Consider the following 16,596-nt stretch of genomic DNA (forward strand, 5'->3'; position numbering starts at 1 on the left):
ATTCGGGGCTACATTTCCTCCTGGGCCTGTGAGAGGGACACAGAGATGGGCCTCACGCCAGTACTCACTTTGAGCCCTGGGTTAGCAATGAGGCGGGTGTTGTCACTGAGATAGGCTGTGTAATGCTCTACCATGCGCTTTGTCTCTGGCTGGCTGAGGTGCTCGTACGGGGAGGAAAAGCTGCCAGCAGACAGCATGACGGTTGGATTTTCTGAAAGAGAAGCAAACAAAGCAGGCCTGAGAACACGGAGCCTTCTTCGTCTCAGGCCAAACAAAAGCATGGCTCAGGCTTTGCCAATCTGTCTGCCACGGTGGCTTAATGCCTTCCAGAAGGAACAAAAGAGCTTGACACTGAGAGCAAAAGAAAAGGGAAAAAGGCCACATACACTCCCTTCAGGGAGCTTATGGTCCTAAGGGTAAAGCAGCACAGGTATCTGCCCCAATAGGTACAAGGGCTGGAAATGGGCATTTAGATGTATCTTAGATCAATGTTTATTTATTAGGAATGAGAAGCCAGGTTATGGGATGTTGGATAAGCTGTAACACACATAACATTTTTCTCATCTGCCAAACGAGAAAGTAATAGCACATAGAAAATAATAGTTATGTTGAGAATGAATGAGGTAATAGTTGTAGAGATGAGTCCAGAATGCAAAATCACATAGAAAAGCAATGTTTCACACACATGTAGAATAGTACTTATCAGTGAGTGACAGCTATAACCATTCATCAGTCTCTACTTAAGAAGGAAAAGATGGAATGGTGGCGTCAAGGCAAAAATTCATTTACGAAAGTTGTTCTCACAGATGGTGGCAGCCTAAGTTGACATAAAGAAAAGCTTGAAGAAATACAGTTAGTAAATGTACAACTTAATTATTGCTCCTAACAGGAAAATTACTGTTGCACATTTAACACAAAAATCCTTGCAATAAATAAGAATACAAAACAAAACCAGGATATCTTTAATCTTTGGAATTTTCTACTGTTCTGTTTAAAAAAAAATGAGTTAGAAAGCACTATCACCTGCCCTATCTCATTTAAAGTTTGGGTTATTTTGTAGCTGCTTTGTTAGTTCTTACATATTATGCTCATTTCCTTGTAGCCTGGTCAGTTTGTGTGCGTGCGTGCATGCATGTATGTGTGTGTGCAGGACAGGGTTGGAGCTTTGAACTTGCGAGGTAGGTATTCTACCACTTTGGCCAAGCCCTCAAACCTATGTACTTTGTTATTTCTCAGACAGGAGCTCATATTTGTGCTAGGGATTTGTCTGATGCTATGATCCTCCTACTTATGCCTCACACATAGCTAGGATTATAGATGTGTAGCATCATTACTAGTTGTTAGTTGAGATAGAGTCACACAAACTTTTTGCAGTGTCTGGCCTCCAACTACAGTTCCTGTGATTGCTGCTTTTGTGTGAATGTGTGAATAGGGAGCAGTCCTGGGGCTTTAAGTCTGGACCTGGGTGCAGTCCCTTCGCTTTGTTGATCAAGGCTAGCACTCTACCACTGGAGCTGCAGCGACCCTTGCAGCTTTTTGGTAGTTGGAGGTAAGAGTCTCATGGACTTTTCTATACTGGCTGGCTTCAAACCATGATCCTCAGATCTCAGTCTCTGAGTAGCTAGGATTATAGGCATGAATGGTTTGACATTATATCAAAACCATTTGTAGGAATAGCTTGAAGGCTACAGTATGGAGGACCCATATATCTTCAGAGGGGATTGCTGTTTGATTCTGTCACGTGCTACTATACAAGGTAAGGCAGGGGTGGTGGGGGAAACAGTTTCCAGTAAGGAGCCAGGATGCTGTGCAAGCACCACACTGCAACTTCGAAATTCAACTAGTTTGTGACTTCACCCACTTTGGAACTGAATGCTAGGAGTTTCCTCTCCCTCGCATGTATGGAATCCCAGTCAAGGCTGAGCTGTTCAGTCTGCTGCATCCTCAGCTGTGCTCCTCAGCCTCTGCTGGGGGCACAGGAGTGGGGTGTGGGTGCCACAGAGGGTGGCTTCCTCCATTAGCGACTTTACCTCCAGGAACCCTGGCCCTAAGAAACGCTACAACACAGTCCATTTCACAGCTGTTCCTTTTAGATTGGTCAATTATGTGCACTGTATAAATAGCAGTCTGTCAGTGAGGACGCTCTTCTCTGTATTCAAAGTTCTTTTAGATTTTGGCCAATGCATGCCTCATGGCTGCGTTAATTTTTTCAGGTTTCCCCAGAAGACCTTAATCTAGGACTAGGTGCCTGACATTATTTCCTGGTCCTCAGCAGGATCTGAATTATCTAGTCTGTCATGCTCAGAAAATGTTGCTTCCCAAATGGCTACTTCTCATTTGATTCTCATTATGTCCCCATAGGTGATCTTGGAAATTATGATTATATTAATCACAAACAACCCAAGAAAAGAAAAGCAGAGACCAGGATGCCTTGCTGCGTGCTGCTGATTCATTGCATAGGTGCTCATGTGTCCTTTCTTATGGAAGCATGTACCAGAAAGTCAAACAGCTTTGGATTCAGTCAGAGAGCCAAGGAGTGAGGAAAATAAAGGCACATGTTAAGAATAACACAGTGATATCAGAAGGTATATGCCTGGCTCACTCATGTGGGTTACAGAAGGACCAGAATGAAGAGAAGTGGAGATGCCTTGGGAAGAGGCATTTTTGTAATTTGTTCTACTGATAGAGACTGGTGCTTCAGGGGGCACTTCCGGCTGGTGTAGTAAGATGGATAGAGAACATGGCAGAGAAAGACTCAAGATACAAGACCCAAAGCTTCATTACTAAGAGGTAGACATATGAAGTCATACACAAACATACTTATGTACATACATACATACATATTAAACTACCTCAGATGATGCACTCTTAAAAAATTGTTTTTTGGTGTACCAAGAATGACCATGTTATTCTGCAATATTGTTCTCTCTTCCTCCCCCAAATAGGGATTGGGATTGAATGAGGGTCTTGTACATACTAGGCAAGGCTCTACCACTGAGTTACTACCATTCTCAAAGAGCTGACAAAGATTTAACATGTTGCCTCAAAATCCACAACACCAATGAAGCAAACAACAACAACAACAACAACAACTACCACCACCAAAAAAACACTTATTTGCAATAGCAAACTAACATCTTAATTGACAAGCCCCATTTCAAGTGCTCAGTAGTTAAGCTCAACCAGGGACTAATATACTGAATAGAATAGCTATGAAGGTTTATCTAAAGGAAATTGAAAAAAAAATCTGGTCTTGAGCCTCTTTTCATAAAGGAAACTTATACCAAACTTGCACCTAAATTTTGAGGACATGATCTCATTTTCTCCAGTCGCAGTATTTCACTTACTGACAGAGAACTTAAATGACTATTGCACACATTAGCTTATCAGTAAAGAATTTCTTATATATATGATAAATGACTTCCTCCTTTGCATAAAAGTAAACAACCCCCCCAAATCCCTAGTCAAAACAAACAAAAATGTTTAATCTTAATTTTGTCCAATATTACAGGCTTTCTATAAATTGTTGATGTTGTGAAATGTGTCAAGGAACAGGTCATTTAGTCTGGCTTGGTCTTCTGCTATCATATTAAGGAAGCATTTTCTAGAATGGAATTCAAAGGAGGAACTCAAACCCCAGAGCTTTCATGTAGAATCTAGAAGAGTAATCTTTCTCTGATGCTTTTCCAACCTGTGTACCCTCTACTGACTTTACTGTATGTGATGATGCTTAGCTATAAACTTTTCTGAACTAAATATTTTCAACATGGAAAAAGGTAATACTTGTTTTACTGAGCCTTGAGTATACAGTAATATACTGATAAGAACCACAAAGGGGTGTGTGTGTGTGTCTCTCTCTTCGAGAGCACTCACACTGTTTGTTTGCTTACTTACTTAATAAAATTCCTCTAAGTTTTCTTACAAAACAAAACAAAAGAACCACAATGGCCTCTTGTGTATCTAGTACATGATAGACCAGAGGCATATGAGTCAACTCTCAGCTTAGTCCACAGACATACAAAAAATTCACAACATCAGAAATCATTAGACAAACACAAACCAAACCACGAGTTTAGTCATTCTGACCCAAGTTAGAATGGCTATTATAAAAAAGCTAAGAAACAGTAGGCGCTGGCGAGGATATGGAGAAATTGCACATTAGTGAAATATAGATGATCACAGTCATTATGGAAAACATTATGGAGGTTTCCTAAGAAATTAAAACTAGTACTATCAAAGGAACTGGCTATCCCATACTTGGATAAAGGAAATAAGCTCAGTCTGTCAAAAAAGACATCTTACTCTTAAGTCCATTGCAGCACTATTCACAATAGCCAAAAGATGAAAACAACCTAAGTGTCCATCACCTGGTGAATGAATAAAGAAAATGAGAAATTCAGACACAATGAAAATCTATGCGACCATAAAAGAAAGAAATCCTGTTATTTGTGACAACTTGAATGGAATTGGAGATCATTATGTTAAATGAAGTCAGTTAGATACAGAAAGACAAGAATGGCAGGATCTCACTAACTCACAGTGGAGCCTAAAAGAGTTGTCAGAGGCTGAGGAGAGTGTGGTGGTTGGGGAGGAGGGAGAAGGGAGGATGGATATTGGGTTCTAAGTTATAGATATAGTTATTTAAACATGACACAAGGTAGGTAACACTACATGGTACCTTAATATGTTTAAGTTTTATGTTTTTATATGTCAATAAAAATCAATTTAAAATCTCCAGAAAAAGTAGAATAAAAGAAATGTAATAGGAATACACAACAAGGATTATTAGTGGTAGATATTAATAAGACTATATAAATATGTATTTATATATTATATTATGTACATTATATTATATATTATATATAAAATATATAAATATATATTCATATATTATGTATATAATGTATATTATGTACAATATAGATTTATATATTATATATAAATATATATTCATATATTATGTACATAATATACATTATATTATGTACATAATATATGAATACATTTATCTATTATATACATTACATTATGTATATACATTACATTATGTATATAATATATAAATATATATATTCATATATTATATACATATCACTTTTTTTTTTTTGGGGGGGGGTGGTCATGGGGCTTGAACTCTGGGCCTGGATGCTGTCCCTCAGCTCTTCAGCTCAAGGATAACACTCTATCAATTGAGTCAAAGCACCACTTCCGGTTTTCTGAGTGGTCAATTGTAGATGGCCTTTCCTGCCCCAGGTGGCTTTGAACCGCTATCTTCATATCTCAGCCTCCTGAGTAGCTAGGATTACAGGTGTGAGCTACCATGCGGACTATAAATCACTTTGAGCTTGAATGGTCTAAATAAATGCACCCAGAGATTGTAGCTGAGCCTGGGGAAGTATGCCAGTACTTGTAAGTACTCAGGAGGCTGAAGGAGGATTTTGAGTTCAAGGCCAGCTTGGGCTAAATAGTAGAACTGTGTCTCAAAAAACAAGGGTGAGGGAGAAAAATGGAAGAAAACATAAAGATTGTCAGGGTAGATTTTTTTAAAAAGCTCATTAAGATCAAACTATAGGTTCTGTATAAAAAGCCACTTCAAATGCATATAGATTAAAAATAACTGTATGAAGATAAACCATGCCAATGTTAATCAAAAGAAGTTAGAGGTTGCTATATTAATTTCAGGCAGAGCTGACTTCAGAGCAAGGAACGCACAAAGGGACAAAAAGGGGGTTCCATCATGATAGATACCACTTTTCTGTATTATTTTGGGAAGATTAATGTCAGGCATGTGCTTGAACTCAGGGCCTGAGTACTGTCCCTGAGCTCTGTTTGCTCAAGGCTTGTGCTCTACCACTTTGAGCTACAGCTCCACTTCTTGTTAGTGGTTAGAGATAAGAGTCTCACAGAGACTTTTCTGCACGGGCTGGCTTCCAACCTTGATACTCATATCACAACCTCCTGAATAGCTAGTATTACAGGTGGGAGGCACTGGTGCCTGGTGGGAAGAGTATTTATCTCTGGTAATCTATATGTCTTCTTCTATCAGAATTAAACTCTGGTCCTGAGTGCAAAACACTTGATACATTGCACATGGATTCCTTTTGCTTCTTTGCAATGCTTTAGTTATCCTAGCCTCTTTTGCATTTGGGCCTGTGGTAGATACTGTAAGTGTGTGCCACAGATTGCTTTGCATCTCTCTTACTATTTTCCACCCACCCCATATGCCACAGTTGCTCTGTCACTTGAGCCAATTTTCACTCTCTTTTCACATTGTTTTTGTTATAGGGTCTCACTTTATGATCAACCTGGCCTGCATAGTAATCCTCCTATTTTTGCCTCTTCACATCACTCAAGACCACAGATACACAGCCAGCCTGGGCTTGTCTCAAACTGATCTCAATTCTGCCTCCTGAGCAGCCAGAAATTCAGGCTTGAACCACTGTGTCCAGCTCCTGCCTGACTCTACAAACTGTCTTTGGATCCTTCTTTCCTCAGCCCTCGCAGAAAGCTGAGAATGACTGAGAGACAAGGAAGGGAAAGTCCACTCCTGGGGTCCACACGAACTCTCTGTTGCAGTGGGCATTCAGAGACCCAACAGGAGCAGGAGTTTTGAAACTTCACCTGAAATCAAAGCTTGCCCTTTTCCCCTATCTGTCCACACTGGTTTACTCTGAGAGCTCCAACAACCCCTTCACATGTTCATTCCCGCCTGCTGCTGTGCATCAGTAGGCGGTGAGTAGAAGGGGCACAATTCCAATGCAGAAGGCTGCGATGCACACTGCTTTACCTAGGGTTGCCAGTTGCTTGAAGTGGAGGCAGGCACTAGGCTGGCCAAGGAGATCCAGACGGTGGTACAGCAACTTGCTGCTGGGTACAGTGTTGAGGTTCTTCAGCTGTCTGACAGGTATTTCTGGTTGTATTACTACAATACACAGGATAAAGGAAGTGTCTTGTACCTGGAAAAAAAAATCAGTAAAGAATTTCTGACACAGAAAATGAAGGTTCCACAGAGACAGGGCTATTACATAGATGGTTTTCCGCTGTTTCTGCGCCTTGTAGCCTCATATGAAAGGTGCTAATTATATACTTGATGAATGAAAGATATCACGATAATGAATGAAAGATATCAAGATAAGGGGTAGAAGGTATCATCTGGCCTCTTTTCTTGTTGAGGGACATTAGTCTGTATAACAGAATGAATGAAATGATAGGAAAGGAACACTTCAAAAAATGTGAGCCTAGTCCTTTAAGTTCTTGGAATCAGCTAGAGTATAATAATGTAACATTTATTTCTATTTGGGTTTTAATTATAATTAAAAATGCATAATTGAAAGGCACCAGCAAATCCTAACTACTCAGGAGGCAGAGATCTGAGGATTGTGTTTTGAAGCCAGTCCAGGCAGAAAAGTCTGTGTGACTCTTACTTCCAATTAACCACCACCATCAAAAAATAAACAACATTTTTAAAAAGCTGGAAGTGGAGCTGCAGCTCTAGTGGTAGAGTTCCAGGCTTGAGAGGATTAAAAACAACAACAACTCCCCTTCCCCCCAAAAAACAGCTAATGGACAGCTCCCAGATCCTGAGTTCAAGCCCCAGTATTAGAACAACAACAACACGCCCCAGTATTAGAACAACAACAACACAAAAGGCATAACTGGTTTTGCAGTAAGTGTTCTGAGAGTATTTTTCAAGGAACCTGTGAATCTTCACTAAAGAGAAAAGATCAAAGATCAGCTAATGAAGAATCTACTTTATTTATCCTGTTTGTAACAAACACTTTGTACTTTCCTGGTCAGAGCTGACCAAGTCATTACAAAAACTCAGGGAAAGCACAAATTCACCTGGCACTCTGATTCAGGCTGTGTTTTCAGTCCAGAGTAGGAAGGCATACTCTAGCTTAAGTTTTAAGTACCTGTGCATGAACAGCAATACTTTCCAATCCACTTATAGAAATGGGTGCCTGAACAAAATTTAGTGAGAAAAATGTTCACTGAAGAATCAAAAAAGTCCCGGGCACTGATGGCTCATGTCTGTAATCCTAACTCAGGAAGCTGAGATCTGAGGATCATGGTTCAAAGTCAGCCTGGGCAGGAACATCTGTGAGACTCTTATCTCTAATAAACCACCAGAAAACCAGAAATGGCACTGTGGCTCAAGTGGTAGAGTGCTAGCCTTGAGCTGAAGATAGCACCCAGCCCCAGAGTTCATGACTGACAAAAAAAAAAAAAAAAAAAATCAAGAAAGTCAGTCACTGACTACTATGTCATCATCATAGAAGATGTAAATATAACAATGAAAACAGCCTGTAATAGTTTTCTCTGATTGTGTCTGTCATTAAACAGGGTATCAATTATATTAGGAAAGAGACATGTAAAAGCTTTATGGTAAATGAAGAGGGTGAGGACAAGCCAAGTCAGAACTAGTGGTCAAGTGCCTTATAAAACATCTCAAGTGATTTACTTAGTGATCAGGAGATTTTTTTTTTGTCAGTCGTGGGGCTTGAACTCTGGGCTTGGGCACTGTCCCTTTGCTCTTCAGCTCAAGGCGAGCGCTCTACTGCTTGAGCCACAGCTCCACTTCCGATTTTCTAGTGGTTTATTGGAGATAAGAGTCTCACGGACTTTCCTGCCCAGGCTGGCTTTGAACCGTGATCCTCAGATCTCAGCCTCCTGAGTAGCTAGGATGATAGGCATGAGCCACCGGCAGCTGCTAAGGAGAGAGTTTTAAGGAATCAGGTTAGAGTTAAGTGTTAGGACTTGCGAGAATGGCTGGAGAATCTTTAAACACAGAAGCAATTTACATCTTCCTAGAATTGCTTTTAGTCCTGCTAGCAAAGATATTCAATTAGATAAGCCAATTTAATCCTCTTCCTTGATTCCCTGAATTAGAAAGTGGCAAGGTGTTCTGAGGTGGCATTTACCACGCCTCATCTTCTCAACATCTCATAGTCATCATGTAAGGTGTTTTCCTAGGTTGCAGGAAAAATGGGATATATTTTTATAATTGGGTCTATTCTAAAAATAGCAATGTAAGGCATTTCTTTAAAAAGTGTGTTCTTTGCTGAAAATGTCGTTTCTGTGTTGAAAGGAGCTATGAGGTGTTTGGAGGGGCCTCCATGTCTGGGAAGTAGATGTGTTCACTGACTGCACATGAATCCATGTTTTGTAGTGAAGCATGCTGGGGTAACAGGAAAACATTCTGACGTCTACTAGCCAGTACTTTCCTTTCTCACCACAAACAAGCTATTCCAACCTTCAAAAATGGACTTGGTTTGCACAATGAGAGAACAATCTCATAATAGTGCTAACATAATCTCTTATATTTGAATTAATTCAGTGAAAAGATTCATCAGTATTTTCTATGTCTTTGACAGCCTTACAGTTATTACTCTCAGAGACCTACATTTGGATTACATTAGAAGAATCCGTTTCTTCCTTAGGACAAGATGAGGTATAGCTTTTTTGTTGTTGTTGATTGTTTTCTGTTAGTCATGGGGCTGAACTCAGAGCCTGGGCACTGTTCTGGGACTGTTTTGCTCAAGGGTAGTACTTTACCACTTTGAGCCACAGCGCCACTTCCAGTTTTCCGGTGGTTAATCAGAGATAGAGAGTCTCAAAGACTTGTCTGCTTGGGCTGGCTTCAAACAGCAAGCCTTAGATCTCAGCCTCATGGATAGCTAAGATTATACCTATGAACCACCAGAGCCTGGCCAAGATGAGTATTTATTCTCCTTCTTAACTAAAGAAAACTTAAAGTACTTGTCCTCATTACTGGGTATCTAGCCAGGCTTCTTTTATCTTAAATCTCATTACCTATTTAATTTTTTATTTAATAGTGATCTACTCAACAACTTTGGTTCTCTGAAAAGGCTTATACTTCTGCCCAAAATGATTATATCCAACTTACTTAAGGAGAGAGGGCAGAATTTACCACTAAGGAAAAGAAGATATTTCATTCTAAAGAGTTAACATTGGGTTTATTTACTGTACAAAGCAATGTGTCTTAGATTGTTTCTCTACAGTTCTTTGAGATCCAGTGTCTGAATGATGCTGGTAAGAAAAAGCTGAAATACATGCCATGGCATGGCTAGCATGTCAATCTCTGTGTTGAATATAAATAACACAAGTGCTAACCCATTTCTATTTCTTGAAAAATGTCAGGGAGTAATTTACTGCTAATAATGAGGCTTGAATCTTGAATTTAGGGCCTGAGCACTGACCCTTAAGTTTTTTTTTTTTTTTTTTTTTTACTTGAGATTAGTAGTGATCTGCTACTTAAGCCACAGCTCCACTTCCAGCTTTTCGGTGGTCAATTCTCCAATTAATTAAGAGTCTCATAGACTTTTCCATTCAGGAAGGCTTCAAACTGTGAGCCTCAGATCTCAGCCTCCTGAGTAGCTAGGATTACAGGCGTGAGCTACCAGTGCCTAGCTTGTCTTCATGTCTTCAAATTTCTTTTTAAAGAACTAATTTCTACAGTCTGAATTAAAATGTTAAAAAAAAAAAACCCAAACCCAAAACCAAAACAACCCAACTGGATATAATATAAAGCAAACTCTTCAATGAAATTTGGTCTACCTATATGATACAATGTCATATAGCCATTAAAGTAACATGTACATGCATGGACCATTCTGTCTGTTCACCTATCTATCTAGTCACCATCTACCCACCCACCCACCCACCCACCCACCTACCTATTTATCTACCTACCTACTTACCTACCTACCTACCTACGACAGTGTATACATAAAAAATGTCCTGGAAATTGGTTGAAGTGACCATTTATAGAAAACCTGAAGTCAAGGTAAGAAAGAAAGGAATGGCCTTTGTCCTCCTGTATTTATATTCTTTTACATGGCTTGGCATATTTGTCATGAACAATTGCTGGTCTTATAAATATCAAAAGAAAAAAAGTTATACAACATCTATGGGAATGCCTGATTTCCCAATCACTTTAAAAACAGATCAAATTATCTGACCTAGGTCCCCCAGAGCTCCCACAAGAAAACCAGCACTGTATCTGTCATCAGTGAAACCAAAGTGACTTCCTTCCACTCACCATCTTCCAGGCGTAGCTGACATTATAGGCTTCCTTTCCAGTCTCCCTCAGCTTGTTTATGTGCCAAGACAGAGAGGAGTTCACAGGGACTGCGATAATCTGGCTGCCCAGAGGGAGGCTGTGTGGGCAAACACAATTAAATACTTCAGGCAAAAGACAAAATTAAGCACTTAATTAAAGGCAAGGAAGAAGCTGTGAGTCAATGACCACCTCCTGAATTTTCAATAGCAATGAAAGCTCATCACTTTTGAAAGACATCATGTGAGATTTTCAATTTTGTAAAAGCATTATGTCAGCTTGGCATTAGAATCATTCCTGACTCTCTCCCTGCCTCCCCCAATTCTAATTTTTTCCAGAGACCAACTTGTCTCAAACCACCCGGTCATTAATTTTCAACCAATGAGCACAAAGACCCATTTCTCCATAGGTTACCATCTGCCAAAATAATGTATCACAGTTGGAAAATATCCAATCTGCTCTTTAAGAGAAAATGTTGTATAAGACTCTGCTGTCAATTTGGAATGGACACCACATTGCCAAGCTGGTTTTTTTTTGGGGGGGGGGGGAGAGGGGAGGGCAAATGCAATAGAACCGGGCCTTAACTTAACCTTTTAGTCTGCTAATATTTTTCCATTTTGGTAAAATCAGAACACTTGAGATAACATCTACCTTATTTTATAATTAAAGTTAAAGTGAACATAGAATTTGATTTACAAAACAGTACTCCTAAATCACAATTCTGAGACCTTATCTGTTATATAAAGTTAACAAGGTCTTGATTACTGTTCTTACAGCAAAACTGCTCAGAATATTTGTGGTCTTTTTTTTTTGTCCCAGTAGTGGAATTTGAACTCAAGGCCTGGGTGCTGTCCCTTAATTTTTCCACTTAAGGCTGAGCTCTACCATTTGAGCCACAGATCTACTTTTGCCTTTTTGGTGGTTAATTTGAGATAAGAGTTCACAGACTTTTCGGCTCAGCCTGGCTTCAAACCACAATCCTCAGATCTCTTGAGTAGCTAAGATTATAGGAGTGAACTACTGGCGCATGGCTTTAGGCTACTTTTGATAGCAACAAATATAATTTATACATTTGTCTTATGCTGTGTAGCAACACTTAGCTACGATAGGTCCCATTCTCAGAAAAAAAGAAAAAAGAAATACTATGTCCCTTATCTTTTTCTTACCTTAGGATATTTTGTCGAACCAATTCAAATTTGGGGATATTTTCATAATGTATGATGTCAGTATGAAGCGGGGGTTCTGATAGCAAGTATGGTCTTGTAAGGGATGGATGCATAAGTGTATACCCTGAAATTAGAAAGTAAAAATGCATACTGTAAGAAGCAGGTGGCAGGGAATACTGGTGCTAACCAAAATGCCTACCACTAGTTTGAAATGTGGGATTGTCTGGGATAGCTGCCCTGTCCTCCTTTTCTCAGTATGTACCTCACTAGTCCAATAAAAGCTGAGCCTGTTTTATGTGTACTTGCAGAAAACCAGTGAAGTATAGAAAAAGGTCTTAAATCATTCCATATCCATGTCATGAAGGTTACTGTGGTGGTATTTGTTATTGGTTTTTTTTATGTTATTAAATGTTCTACTACACAAATCTTTTTTTTTTTTTTTTTGGGTCCAGTCGTGGGGCCTGAACTCTGGGCCTGGGCGCTGTCCCTCAACTCTTCAGCTCAAGGCTAATGCTCTACCACTTGAGCCACAGTGATACTTCCGGTTTTTTTCTTTTTGCTTATGTGGTGCTGAGGAATCGAACCCAGGGCCTCAGAGGCATGCAAGGCAAGCGCTCTACCACTGAGCCATCTTCCCAGCCCCTACTACACAAATCTTAATGAGAGTAAATCTAAAGATTTAAAAAAAAATATGACCTAAAGAATTACATTTATGTGTTATTTAATTCTAAGTTTTCCTGATATCATTATGATAACACATTACCACCCCACAGCTCAACAGAGGCAGGCAGTGCATAATTTGTAGACTCACTCAGCTATCTTTGTTTTCCTACCAATGGGAAGTCCTAAATCATACTGCTTTTGTAAAAAAAGTACTTTTTTATACCACTTTTTCATTAGGCTGATTAAAAAACAGAAAATTCTTTCCTATGATGAACTTTGAGTAACTTACCTTTGTCATCAATGAGAAAAGTGTAGGAAGCCAAAGAATCTTGGTAATATGTCACGTCTTCAAGAATGTAAGCCAGATTCACGTCCACACCTACAATTCCCAAGAGTAGGTTTCCAAAATAACAGGGCTTACTCACAGTCATGATTAAACCTATGGGTTAAAAACAGAAAGAATCTAAAGGACAACACTGAAGGATCTGGAGAGAGACTGGAGATAATCTCTACTGAGTCCTGAAGACCGTCTGCCTTCGTGGTTGTGCTCAGGAGAAAAGTTTTCTGTGTGATCTAGTAAGCAGACAATATAGTAAGAGGGAGAGAGAGTCCATTGGCAGTTCTGACTGTAGTTCATTTAAATGAAGAACATTTGAATGTTCTCTGCCACTTTTCATCTAAGCCACACCATTCCAGATTAGGACAAAACAGAAGCATTCTATCTTCAAATGGGGAAATCCAGGTGGACTTGAAAAAGCATTAGACAAATACTCTAAAAATATAGGTTCTAGTCCAGCTGAACCTTTTTTGTATTCCATGCATGACACTGTGCATGGTTTCCCTGTGTGTTGATTTACAAGTCTGTTAAAAAGACGCTAGGTACCTGTGACTCACGCCTATAATCTTAGGTACTCAGGAAGTTAAGATCTGAGGATCATGGTTTGAAGCCAGCCTGGGCAGGAAGGTCTATGAGACCCTCTATCTCCAATTAACCACTAAAAAGCCAGATCAGAGCTGTGGGTCAAGGGGTAGAGCATTAGCCTTGAGAAAAAAAAAGCTCAGGCCCTGAGTTTAAGCCCCAGGACTGACACAAAATAAAATAAAATAAAATAAAGACACAGTGGCAAATGTCTTACTGATTTCTAGGGAGTGCTTGGTTAAAAGAGATAGCAAATAAAGGAATTCTTCAAGGGTATAGCTATTGGGTTAGAGTTGTAGCTCAGTGGTTTGAGTGCCAGTCTAGGAAGGCAGAGAATTCAAGTTCAAATTCAAGTACCATTAAAAAAAGGATATTGATATTATAGTTCTTTCAAAAAGTGGGAAAAGAGAGGGGGGAAAAAAAGAACCTTAGAAAAGTACAGAATCTGACCATACAAAATTTTGAGTAACTAGAGGAGCAACGGAGTTTCCAAAGGAATGTATTTTCAGTTACTTAGGCCAGGAGTCCACACTTGCTTGTAAAGGACCAGTAAACACTCAGTAAGCATTTCAGGCTTTGTTGGCCATCCAGCCTTAGGTGCACACCACCTACACCACCTATACCACACACACACACACACACACAACCTGAGCACTTACACACACACACACACACACACACACACACACACACACACACACACACACAACCTGAGCACTTGAAAAATGTGCAGGAAGACATGGTGGCCAGCAGGGGAAGACACAACTCTGAGCCTCTGCTCCTGGGCGCTTTTCCTGGTGCCCCTAGAGAGCTGAAAAAGTTGTATAACCTTAATGATCCGGGCCTTTTGTGTGTTTGATGTTGAGCTGAGACAAAGCCAATTCTGCAGTCCCTAACAATGTTACCATCCTATGGCTTTTAAGCAAAACTCTAAACACCAAGATGGAGCTCTCCCCTCCATCTTGCTCTGGTACTTTTCTGTACTTGGTGACAGGTACAAACTTTAGTTACATGTTAGAAAATCCTTCTTCTCCAACACCCAGGAAAGGGAGCTGAACACTCTAAAGACATCGACAAAGCATGGGCTTCCACAGAATCATACATGATGTCCACTCCAGGTGTTACTCAGTTGCTGTGGTCACAAGGACCAAGCAAATACACCATCTAACAGGAGGCAGTGGACATGACAATGAAAACAGTTAGGAAAAGTCATGCAAGAGTCATTTCTTCTAATTCAAAAGCAGTTCACTTTTACAATACTTTCTTGCTATTTGTTTTAAAACAGTTGAAAACAATAGATATTTAAGAAAGTCTTAAGTTCGTATTTTGCAGAATTTTGCTCAATATGAGTTCTAAAGAGGCAGGGACATCTCTTTAAAGGCCAGCATGGAGACAGAGGTCCCAAAACACACACCACAATTCCCTGGACTTTAGTCTGAGATTAAAGCTATTTGTACAGTTCAGCAATGCAGAATAGAGAGACTCCATGACTGAGATACATCATCACTGCACATTTCTTTCTCTATTGGATATGTAACAATGCCTTAAGAAAGAAACCCAATCTCACTTTTCAATGATCAATTTGTACAGAACACTCTTGATCCCAAGGTGACAAAGTATGGAAATTCTAGCCACATAGACAAAATCTTCAAACCATCTCTCTACCTTAACTGAAAGCACATTGAGTTGGTTTTGTAAAAGAAATGTTATGTTCAGTTACTGTTAATGTGGGGTGGTTTCAAAATAGAGCCATGTGAATACAAGTTTCCTTATCCTGAAGTTCTGTATCACTCAATAATCAGTCTAGGGATGGAAAACTCAAGATAAAAATATATATTCAAGTAGGGGTATTCAAGATCTGCAAACCAATGACTGGAGCCCACTGTACAAGATTCACAAAATAGGCCCTGAAGATTACAATTTGGATAGAATCAGTCATCACCTGTTGACTAACGCTTCACACAGATGTGGTTTAAAGCATTCAGGGTGGTTCTCTGGGTTGTAGAGGTAAAATCGAGAAGAGTTCCATCCTTCCAAATACTACTAGAAACAGAACTAGCCTGCTCAGTCCTCTTGAGTTTCTACAGGACTAGTTTTTTTTTTATCTGTCTGTTCCTTTACCACAGTATCAGCAGGATTTCATGATCTTTCTCTTATCATACAAAATCTTGGTGAAGGGGGTGTGTGCCTTCCCCATCACTGACTGGCACAATGTTTGACTGGAACCTGGTAGTATTGGCAAATGCATAAAAAGTCACATGCATTTAAGATGTGATATTGTTACTATAAAGGAAATACAGAAAGGGTAAGTTTCTATACTATACATATCTGTGGACCCTGTCAGAAAGGTAAGGAGTAATAGAAATGAAAGAGTAATAGCAGTTATTATGTTTCTTGTTCTACAAGAACAAGTACTTGTTCTTGTAGTACTACAGTAGTACTACAGTTTGAACTTAAGCTTTGTGCTTGCTAAGCAGGTGATCAACTGATTGACTTAGTCTCTAATCCTATTTCTTCTTTTAAAAAGAATGTTTACCTCTTCCTAAAAAACATGTTCTCCATAGGCTTGTTAATTTTTTCTTTTTCTTTCTCTCTTATTTTTTGGAACTCAGGGCTTCATGCCTGCTAGGCAATTGCTCTTTGTCAAGCCCTCCTCTTAGGCTTAGTAGTTATTGTGAGTGAAATTTCTTTGAATATCCTTACTTTTGAGAGTTCCTAGTTAACTGACCATAAAAATAAGATTTCAGATCCTGATGACATACATCTGA

General features: G+C 39.5%; 1 protein-coding gene across 1 annotated transcript in view; it reads right to left on the reverse strand.

Annotated features, from left to right (window-relative positions):
- Window positions 1–16,596, reverse strand: part of Cachd1 (cache domain containing 1) — a 226,216-nt gene that overhangs the window by 32,706 nt on the left and 176,914 nt on the right. The window contains exons 10-14 of the mRNA XM_042685056.1: window positions 13,199–13,348; window positions 12,247–12,370; window positions 11,063–11,180; window positions 6,788–6,956; window positions 69–211 (exon numbers count right to left, since the gene is read on the reverse strand). Coding sequence (XP_042540990.1) covers window positions 69–211; window positions 6,788–6,956; window positions 11,063–11,180; window positions 12,247–12,370; window positions 13,199–13,348 — 704 coding nt within the window. The remainder of the gene's footprint in view (window positions 1–68; window positions 212–6,787; window positions 6,957–11,062; window positions 11,181–12,246; window positions 12,371–13,198; window positions 13,349–16,596) is intronic.

Source organism: Dipodomys spectabilis, unplaced genomic scaffold (assembly GCF_019054845.1).
Source record: "Dipodomys spectabilis isolate Male_0828 unplaced genomic scaffold, ASM1905484v1 ptg000002l, whole genome shotgun sequence".
Taxonomy (NCBI): Eukaryota; Metazoa; Chordata; class Mammalia; order Rodentia; family Heteromyidae; genus Dipodomys; species Dipodomys spectabilis.